This window comes from Mirounga angustirostris, unplaced genomic scaffold (genome assembly GCF_029215605.1).
Source record: "Mirounga angustirostris isolate CCGP_5_RB_7025 unplaced genomic scaffold, mMirAng1.0.hap1 SCAF_13, whole genome shotgun sequence".
In the NCBI taxonomy this organism is placed as follows: Eukaryota; Metazoa; Chordata; class Mammalia; order Carnivora; family Phocidae; genus Mirounga; species Mirounga angustirostris.
Genome location: NW_026991721.1, coordinates 88,291,986 through 88,301,237, shown reverse-complemented (window position 1 = coordinate 88,301,237; position 9,252 = coordinate 88,291,986). Strand labels below are relative to the sequence as shown.

The window sequence follows — 9,252 nt, the reverse complement described above, 5'->3', positions numbered from 1 at the left end:
CGCTGCAGCTGGGGACCCGGGTTTGTGCTTGATCAGGGCTTCCGAGGAGGGCGGTCGCAGAGGCACGGGTGGCGGCGGGGGAGGGGGGGGTGCTGTCCTGGAGGCGGCCGGTTCTGGGGTCCTCTGCAAAGCACCCACAGTCTCTGGAGAGCCAGAAGGTGGCATGCTCCCCGCCCCCCCCCCCCCGCTTCCCCAGCCCCCCCCCCCCCCCCAGCGCCGGTTTGGGATCCTCAGACATGAGTCTGCATCCGCCGCTGCAGGGGTCGGCTGGGGTCGGAGTTCTGGGAAGAGGACTGGGAGTGGTGGGAGGACGAGGCAGAGGCCTTGCTGGCCTTGTCGAACTGCACGTAGCCGTCCTGCTTGCCGCTGCTGCTAACGCTGCTGTCACACTGCGTGTCCAGGAAGGAGCTGCTGTCGCTGAGGGAGCCCCTCTGGAACTCGCGCTCGCAGAGCTCGATGGACGAGCTGCCCATGCCCAGCACGAACCTCTGCCCGTAGTCGTAGAGGCGGCCCTGGCCGCTCAGGGTGCTGTAGATGTTGGTGAAGGACATGCCCGTGGGCACGCGCTGCTTGCCCGCGGGGCGCAGGTCCGGCTGGCAGCTGCTGAGCGAGATGGTGGGGGTCGAGTGGTGCTCTTTGAAGGTGTTCACGCTGTAGTAGCCATTGGTGGGGTCCTGGGAGGGGGCCAGAGCGAGAGCAGCGTCACCCGGCGGGCACAGCCTTTCGAGGCGGTCCTCCTTGGCACGGGGAGGAAGGGGACAACGGCGGGCTCGGGCCGGCGGCTGGAAGGCGGCAGGGGCGGGCGGGGATTGCGGCGGCCGCGGGGGGGGGGGGGGGCGAGAGGCCGAGGGCATGCGGCAGGGGGCGCTCCACGCGCCACGTGGCACTAGGTCGGGCCGGGGCAAAGGCGGCGGCGAAGCCGAACTTGAAGGGTTTTTGTGTTTTTGCCCAGAACATGGCTACTTAATTTAAAAACGGTGTTTGTGGGCGCCTGGGTGGCTCAGTTGGTTAAGCGACTGCCTTCGGCTCAGGTCATGATCCTGGAGTCCCGGGATCGAGTCCCGCATCGGGCTCCCTGCTCGGCGGGGGGTCTGCTTCTCCCTCTGACCCTCCCCCCTCTCATGTGCTCTCTCTCATTCTCTCTCTTTCAAATAAATAAATAAATAAATCTTTAAAAAAAAATAAAATAAAAAAAAAATAAAAACGGTGTTTGTGAGGAAGCTGTGGGAGAGGAAGACCGTGGGGCCGCAGCCTTCACTCTCCCGCCTCCTGGGGCAGGTGAGCGTCCCACCTCCGGGAGAGAGAGAGAGAATAGGCACCTGTCCTCAAGGTGACCTCTGGCCCCCTCGTTGCCCGTCCTTGTTTTCTGGATCTGGGCCTTAAGGCGTCAGGGCTGAAGTCAGGATTCCACAGCTGTGACTTCCAGCCTGTGGCTATTCTTACCTTCAGGTTCTGAAACTCCTTCTCCTCTTCTTTGAGAACCTCCAGCTGCTTCAGTACTGAGTCTTGTTGGAATTCACCCCGGTCCATCTACAACCCGAAAATGGCTGCTCAGTGGATTGGAGGTGGGCTAAGTGTCCACTTCCCCCAAGGAAAAGATAGAGAAATGAACTCAAAAGAAGCTTGCCATCTCTGTCTCCCCCTCCCCACCTCCTTTCCCTGGCTGGCATGGGGGCATGGGGAGATCCCAGATGTCCTCATTGTTCCTGGATCCCCGTCCTGAGAGACAGGGAGAGACAGGAAGAGTGTGTGTGGGGGGGGGCGGGGGTGCAGTATGCTAAGTCCACACTTTCTTCCCTTGGGCTAGGGCATGACTTCCAGAGATCTCACTTGGATGATTCAATTCAATTCATTGAGCATTTACTGAATTTTGGGCCAGGCATACACACATTGAGGGACATTAAGATAGAGCTATACACAACAGGGAGCTGGGTCTGTAGACAAATAATTACAGAACCTCTGGGTTCAGAGGGCACAGGCTGGGGTCCCAGCAGGGCAGCTCATCACCCAGTGCTAGGCTCCGTGAAGGTCTTAGGAAAGAATCACAGTGCAGGACTACCTGTGAGATGCCGGCAACGTGGGCCACACCTGTTATTCATAGCAATGGCTTCGATGTACTAAATGTTACCTTCCTAACAGAGGCCAAAGAACCTCGGGGCAAGGATCACTTCCAGCTTCTCTTTGGGTCCCCAATCCACCTGGCACGGCACCTTGTCTATTGTGGTCATTGACCAAAATGCTTTTGGGGTGAAATCACAGGTAACTGTTTTAATCTGTCATGCCTAGCACAGTGCCTGATAGACCATAGGGCTGTTGCAAACGTTATGTTTGTGTTGGATGAATGAATGGAATGGCATAGCTCTCGATCACTGAACATGAAAGTAACAGTTAGATGGAAGGTGGAAAATCAAGCATGCTTGGCACACGGTGGGTACATGAATCTGGATAACCACAGTGACGCTCACTTATCCTGTGGCACACAGATGCTTCCCGGGTGGCACTTCTGCATATGACATGATCTAGGACAGCCTCCCACCCACTCTCTGAGCTGGGATGTTTCTTCTCCCTTGTGACTCACTTTCTTGGTCTCTTTTTGGAGTCTCATGGCATCAGCCAGAGGATTTCCATTCTGTTTCACCCTCACTGAGGCTGCTTTTTTCCGGTTGGGCTCCGGTAAATGTTCTGTGTCTGCCTGAATTGGAGGGCTTTCCCACCAGATTTAACTTCTAAGCCTGCCTCTCATCAATGTTGCGGCCTTTCAGGGGCCAGGGGGTGGAGGGAGTGGGGGAGGGGAGGCTCCCAGCAGGTCCCTCTGCCAGGGTCCCTCCCCCGACCCAACCTCATACACCCTCTTTTTTTTTTTTTTTTTTAAGATTTTATTTATTTATTTGAGAGAGAGAGAATGAGAGACAGAGAGCATGAGAGGGAGGAGGGTCAGAGGGAGAAGAAGACTCCCTGCCGAGCAGGGAGCCCGATGCGGGACTTGATCCTCGGACTCCAGGATCATGACCTGAGCCGAAGGCAGTCGCTTAACCAACTGAGCTACCCAGGCGCCCCACACACCCTCTTAACTGACTATTGAGTGACGCCCACTCTTTCTCAAGGGTTTGGATTACAGGGTGTGCAGACACTCTGAGGCAATCAGGATGTCCCAATGGGAGGGAATTCAAAGTCCTTTTTGGGAGGAAGGACAGGTCAGGATATTTCCACACCAGCCTTGATGAAGCTCATCTACAGAGACATCCATTCCTTCTTGGATCTAGGCTCTGGTTTCCACTCTTGTAAGATTAATTGCTCTCCTGTGTCAGGCACTGTGTTTGGCCTGGGGGAAACAGACACGCATAGATTTGGGAATGTGCCCTTCTGGAACTTTGAGATATTTGGGGAGCTGACGTGTAATCCAGCAATGCTCTATAAAAGAGGAGCACGCAACATGTTTGAGGAGAGCAGGAAGTGTGTAGCTCTGCCAGCAGAGGGGGAGGGACAAGCATGGACAATGATGGAGGAAGTGACATTTGAGCTGATTCTCCTAGGAAAATGTGAAATTTTTTTTTTTTTATTTGCGAGAGAGAGAATGAGAGAGAGCACGAGAGGGAGGAGGGTCAGAGGGAGAAGCAGACACCCTGTTGAGCAGGGAGCCCGATGTGGGACTCGATCCCGGGACTCCAGGATCATGACCTGAGCCGAAGGCAGTCGCTTAACCAACTGAGCCACCCAGGTGCCCAGAAAATGTGAAATTTAATAGGCAAGCTCAACAGGCCTGTGTAAAGCCTCAGAGGTATAAAAGACTCAAAAGCTGGGAACAGCAAGTTTTTGGGATGTCTGGAGGGCCGGGTCCATTTAGTAGGAAGATGGGGCTGGAAAGGCCAGCAGCTGCCACCTCTCCATGAAGGGCCTGATGACACGCTTGGTGGTTGGACTTTATCTAGTAGACAGGGGGAGCCACTGAGGGATTTTAAGTAGGATAGTAACAGGATCCAATTTGCATTCTAGAAGGACCCTTTTTGTGGGACTCTGGAGGGTGGATTGAATAAGGTGGTTAAAAAAAAAAAAGGTGGTGAGACCATTAGGCTGTAGTATTAGTCCAGGGAGCCACGATGAGGCCCCATTGGGGAAGTCATAAGGGGACAGGGGCAAGGGCACACATTTTGAGAAAGTTTCTGAAGTGGAACTGAAAGGACCAGAGAATGAAATTTGGAAAGAAAAAGACCCGGTGAGGAAAATGTCAGTTCAGCTCAATCACGTTGGTGAGCTTCCACCAGGGGCTGCGAGTCTTTCGAGTCTCGGGGATGAACAAGGCAGCTTGCTCACCAGAGCGGAGACAGATAAGGGAAAGGGTGATTTTACAGCCACACAGTGGCTAACATGTCCTGAGCACTTACTGTGTTCTACAGGCTCCAAGCCCTTTATGGGTTTACTCATTCGGCCGTCACCACGGCCTTGTGCGCTATGACTTTCATCCCCACTTCACAGGTGGGGAGACTGAGGCACAGGCAGGCTCCCTGCTCTTCACCCCCGGGCTTGCTGCTACTCCCTCAAGGTATTTGAACCATGACATAGTATGCCCTAGAGTTTTCTAGCACAGTTTCCCAGGTTCCTGCTTGTACAGCTGGGTGGATTATGGTCAAGTAACAGGAATCTGGAAGAGGAGGGGCAGGCTTAGGTTTGCTGAAGAAGTGAAGTTATGAGTTTGCTTCTGGTAAGTACTCCGGTTCCTGAAGAGGAACCTGTATTTCTTGTAGACTTTTGGGGCTGGCTTTGGGGGAGGGGCAGGGCATGTACTGAATATCTATCATATTCATGTGTGTATAGAATTATGTACTAAGTGACAACATATTATGGCACTTTATGCATGTGTTGTCTCTCTACTGAACAGTCAGGTTCTTTGAAAGCTGGGACGGCATCTTAGATGGCTTTGAGTCTCCCAGAACACCAAGTGCAATGTAGCAGACAGACAATAACTCTTCGTTGGCGGAGAGTGGGTGCCTGACCTATTATGGGGGGAGGGCACATCTTGACCGATGCTCTGCTTCTCGGGAGCATCCAGGCCACCAAGAAGCCTCTGGGACCAGGACCTTCGGGGCACAGAGGTCGGGATGGGGTGGGGATAAGATGGCATTCTCACCATCAGCTGCTTGATGGTGGGGTGTTCCTCAGCCTCCCGGCCAGAGGCAGGCTCCTTATGCACAATCTCCACTCGGATGTCATTCTTGGCCGACACAACCCCTTTGAGATCTGGACGTAAAATAGGAAAGTGTAGATGACAGGTTCAGTCCATCCTCAGGCGTCAGGGCCTGAGATGTCAAGCCCCCACTTCCCCCCACCTCCGCCCCCAGGGTTCACCCTCCAGCCCCTGAACTCAGTAGCTTCCAGCCCCCCCCCGCCCCCCCGCCGCCCACCCCAGTAGAACACCTGTCTGGATGTGCTGTGGGCTGTTGGGGCTTCAGCTCTCTTTCTCTGTGGGTCGTGTTAGGTGCACCTCAGCCTTCCACTCTGCTGCCCTGGCTTGAGAGGCCATCCTCATCCGTTCATCTGCCTCACAGAGCTAGGTCCTTTTTATCTTCCTTCTAGAAGTCTTCCCTGGCCTACTCTACCAGGCTCTTCTCTCTCCATTCAGAGAATCGCTAATCTTACTGTCAGAAGGGGCTTTGGGGTCCCATGGTCCATCCCCCGCCCAAAGCAGACACATCCCTGACACGTGGCGGTCCAGCTCTTGGGTCAATGCTTCGGTGGTGGAGACTTTACAGGCTTCTAGGGGAGGCAGCTGATTGAGAGTCAGGGAGCTCTGTAGAAGACTCTTGCTAAAACATGCTCCCCTATGATTTCCACTGAGAGGGTGGTCAGGGAGCTTCCAAGACCACATCACCGGGGGCAAGCAGGAGAGCCATGGCTGCTAGGCTTGGGGTGGAGGAGACCTAGTTGGGGACACCCCGCTTTCTTCTAACACATCCAAGTGGTGGAGGGAGTCGGCTTCCTCTGATTATTCATCTTGTGCCTTAGGATCATCGAACGTTAGAGCCAGTGGGGTCATAAAAGTCTCATCACGCAATCCCTTACTATTACACGCAAGGAAACCGAGGCCGGGAACAGTTGCGGCCTGCCCAGACTCGCGTGAAAAAGGCGGGGCTAGAAGCCTGAGCCCCTATTGGTGGCAGAAAAAGGTGGGGCTAGGAGCCCGAGCCCCCATTGGTGGCAAAAAAGGGCGGGGCTAGAAGCGCGAGCCCCATTGGTGGCAGAAAAAGGCGGGGCTAGAAGCCCGCGTCCCCACTGGTGTCCTTCACGCAGTCCTCCCAGTTTATACTTCCGCGCATCGCGCCCGTGACAACTAGCGTCAGAGCTGCGCTCGGGCTGGAACTCCAGGGCCGCGTGATTCCTCCAGAGTGCTCGGGCACCAGAATTTTATCGCTAGTGACTGCAGACCTTTAAAAGTCTTCACAGAGGGACTCCTTGAGGGCTTTTCTCCCCCTCCGTGTGGCTGACCTACTTCTCTGGTTAGACTAGCAGAACCTGGAGCGCAAGGATCAAGCCACCTCTCCCCCAACCCCCTCCCAGAGTTCTCCACGGTTCCATCCAGCCATAGGTGCTCAATCCCAAGTGCTGGCCGACGGCCTTGGCAGACGAAGCTCACTTCCGTCCAGTTCCACATCAGTTGCGTGCCCACTACGTGCCACGCACCACGCAAAGCACTGCACGTAAGAAGATGCCAAAGACCCCATCCCTACCCCAGCGGGTTAGGGCCCCCTGCTCACGGCACTCCTGCTTACTTGCTCTCCGGAGCAGTCTAAGCCTGGCCTTTTTCTCTGTCCCCCTCCCTGAGATCCCGGGTCTCCCTCCCGTACTTCTCTGGGAGCGGGCACAGCAGAAGGCCACAATGGTTGCCAGAAGGACGAGGAAGGCCACACCAGCTCCTACGGCCACCCCGATGATGACGGCCATCGGTACAGACTCTGTGGGAGAGAAGCAGGCACAGCCGATGGGAAATCGGGGACAGCCCACTCTCCCCACGAGGGCCTTCCCCAGTTTCCTCGGGGGCAGCCCCTGGGGCCAGACACCTGCACTCAGGCCCTCCTAGGAAGTGCCTGGGGAGGGGTGGGAGTGGGGCCTGGGCAGGCCCAGGCAGAGTTCCAACAGGGGTCACCTCCACCGAGGAGGGCGTGTGAGGGACTGGGGAAGAGGGGAGCAGTGGTGGGTGGGGAGGGAGGCAAGCAGATACGGGGAGGGGAGGGCCAGGGAGGGCTACCTGGAGATGAGAAGCAAGGCTGGGGTACCCTTTAGCTCCCTTCTGTACTAAACCAGGAATAGTCTATCATGCGTGGGCTGGAGAGTAGAAAGTCCTGGATTTTTTATTTTTTTTTTGAAAAACGACTACGGTCACTTCCCTTGTTTGCCTGGTTTGTGCTCTCCTTCTCTTCCCGTTCCCAGGTGCAGAGGATGGACATGGACCACCAGCTTTTAGAGAGTTCTCAGGCCTGAGGCAGCTTGTCCTCACGGGCCTGCCGGGAATCGGGGTAGTAGCTGCCAGAGGCCCAAGTCTTAGCTGCAAGGGGGGCGGTCAGGATCGCAGCTCACCCCCCACCTCTCTAAGGAGAAATGCTCCTTTTCCTTGGCCCCCCACCCCCAGTTCTGCTCCTTCTCCTCCCAGGCCAGTCCCCAGGTATCCTGGTAGCCCTGTCTTCGAGGGGCCCAGAACTCCAGCTAGGCAAGCCCCTCACTCCCTGCTGAATTTATCTGTTCAGTGCCCTAGCCTGGTGGAGATGCGGATGGGGAAGGTATATGGGGTGGGGGGTTGTGTGTGTGCTCTTCCAGACAGCCCTGGCCCTTCTGTGGCTACAAGTGGGCTGGAGTACAGGATTGGGAGCCCTGAATAGTCCATTGGGAATAGAATTAGAAAATTTGGGGGCAGGGAGACCTTACGGCCTGCTGAATCCAAACCTCCCATTTATAGATGGAAACACTGAGGTCCAGAGAGGTCGCGTGACTCAGTCAAGGACACAGAGCTGCAGAAGGCCAGGGCAAATCCCAGCCTCCTCTTGCTCCCCAGCTCCGTCTGCTATATCACACAGCATCCTCCAAAGTTCACGTGCTCTGGACAGCCCAGACGCCAGCACCTTTTCTGAGCAACTTACCTCACCTCTCTATCTCTAAAATGGGATCATTACAATGCCCACCTCAGGGGGTGGTTACAGGGTTTCGATGAGTGATTGCAAGGAAAGGCCTTGAAACTGAGCCTGGCACCAGTCCTAGTCGAGTGTTTGCTCCCGTTTCTGGAGGGGTAGGAGAAATGTAGCAAGGTCAGAACCTTGAATGAGAAGAAAATTCCTTCTAGAGCCTGAGCTCCCTGCCCCCTAACCTGCCCCACATTGTCAGTGTGGATGACTGCAGGATGTCTGGGACTTCATCTTGGGCTGTGGGTTAGCTTCTCATTGCTGTTGTTTGCTTTAAAGAGGGGAAGAGAGGAAGAAACCGTCCAGCCCCGGCCCGTGGAGGTGCAGCTGGGCGGTGGCGGCGGGTTGGCCCCTCGCGGGAGGAGCAGGTGCCCGGGGTGGGCAGCGTTGGTGGCTAGGCTGGATGTGCACAACAGTACAGCTGCCTGTTGGTGGCCGAGACCGCTATGAGAGTGGCAGGGGAGGGGACAGGAGAAGGGGGGTTGCGGAGAATATGCAGGGATTGAAAATGGGAGGTGTCTGGGTTGGTCTCAACAGTCAGGAGTGACAAAGGGGACCTACCTCAGTAGACCTCAGTCAGACCCCTGAGCTTGCTTTGGTACGTAGATGATTTCTGTCTTTGGGTTTTAGTTCTGTTAGGCAAGGAAAACTGCTTTGGAAGCTCATTGGCTCTGTACTTTTGAATTTTATTAATTTGGGCTCGATTTGGTTCCTCCTTGATTCCTAGTAAGTCTCCTTGGAAAAACTCGAGTCTTGTCTCAGCTGAGCTCAAAGCCAAAGGATGACTGTGGAAGGCTCCTTAAGCTCTCCAGGCCTCGCTGTCTCTCCCGTCCAACTAGAGGACCAGGAAACAGTATCTAAGGTGACTTCTGACCCTGGCATCTTGTGAGGCCACATTTCCTTCAGTTGTTAAACGGCACCATCTTATCTGGAGAACTGTCTCCGAGTGGGTGGGCTGGGGCAGAGGGAGGGTCTGCTGGGGTCAGGGGGACCATTGGGGTGGCAGTCCCTCTGCAGCCCGTCTGTGTGTGTTTCCTCCTTGCCTGGCTACCTGGGCTCTGGCCAAGGCCGCCTGGGCAGGCTGTCC

At 55.5% G+C, this 9,252-nt stretch overlaps 1 protein-coding gene across 1 annotated transcript; it reads right to left on the bottom strand.

Moving 5' to 3' along the window:
- Positions 1-227: 227 nt before the first annotated feature.
- LOC123856562 (kin of IRRE-like protein 3) lies at positions 228-6,955 on the bottom strand. The gene is made up of 4 exons (XM_054512194.2): positions 6,840-6,955; positions 5,126-5,235; positions 1,444-1,530; positions 228-674 (listed from the first exon to the last, which is right to left on the bottom strand). The coding sequence occupies exons 1-4, from the start codon at positions 6,934-6,936 to the stop codon at positions 231-233; spliced, it is 738 nt and encodes a 245-aa protein (XP_054368169.2). The 5' UTR covers positions 6,937-6,955; the 3' UTR covers positions 228-230.
- Between the last annotated feature and the right edge of the window lie 2,297 nt (positions 6,956-9,252).

Excerpts from the sequence above, each read along its gene's own strand:
- LOC123856562 (XM_054512194.2), bottom strand. The coding sequence starts at position 6,936 with ATGGCCGTCATCATCGGGGTGGCCGTAGGAGCTGGTGTGGCCTTCCTC. Across the intron at positions 1,531-5,125 it reads CCACCATCAAGCAGCTGATG|ATGGACCGGGGTGAATTCCA; the intron begins GTGAGAATGCCA and ends TTCGGGTTGTAG. Across the intron at positions 675-1,443 it reads AGGAGTTTCAGAACCTGAAG|GACCCCACCAATGGCTACTA; the intron begins GTAAGAATAGCC and ends GCCCCCTCCCAG.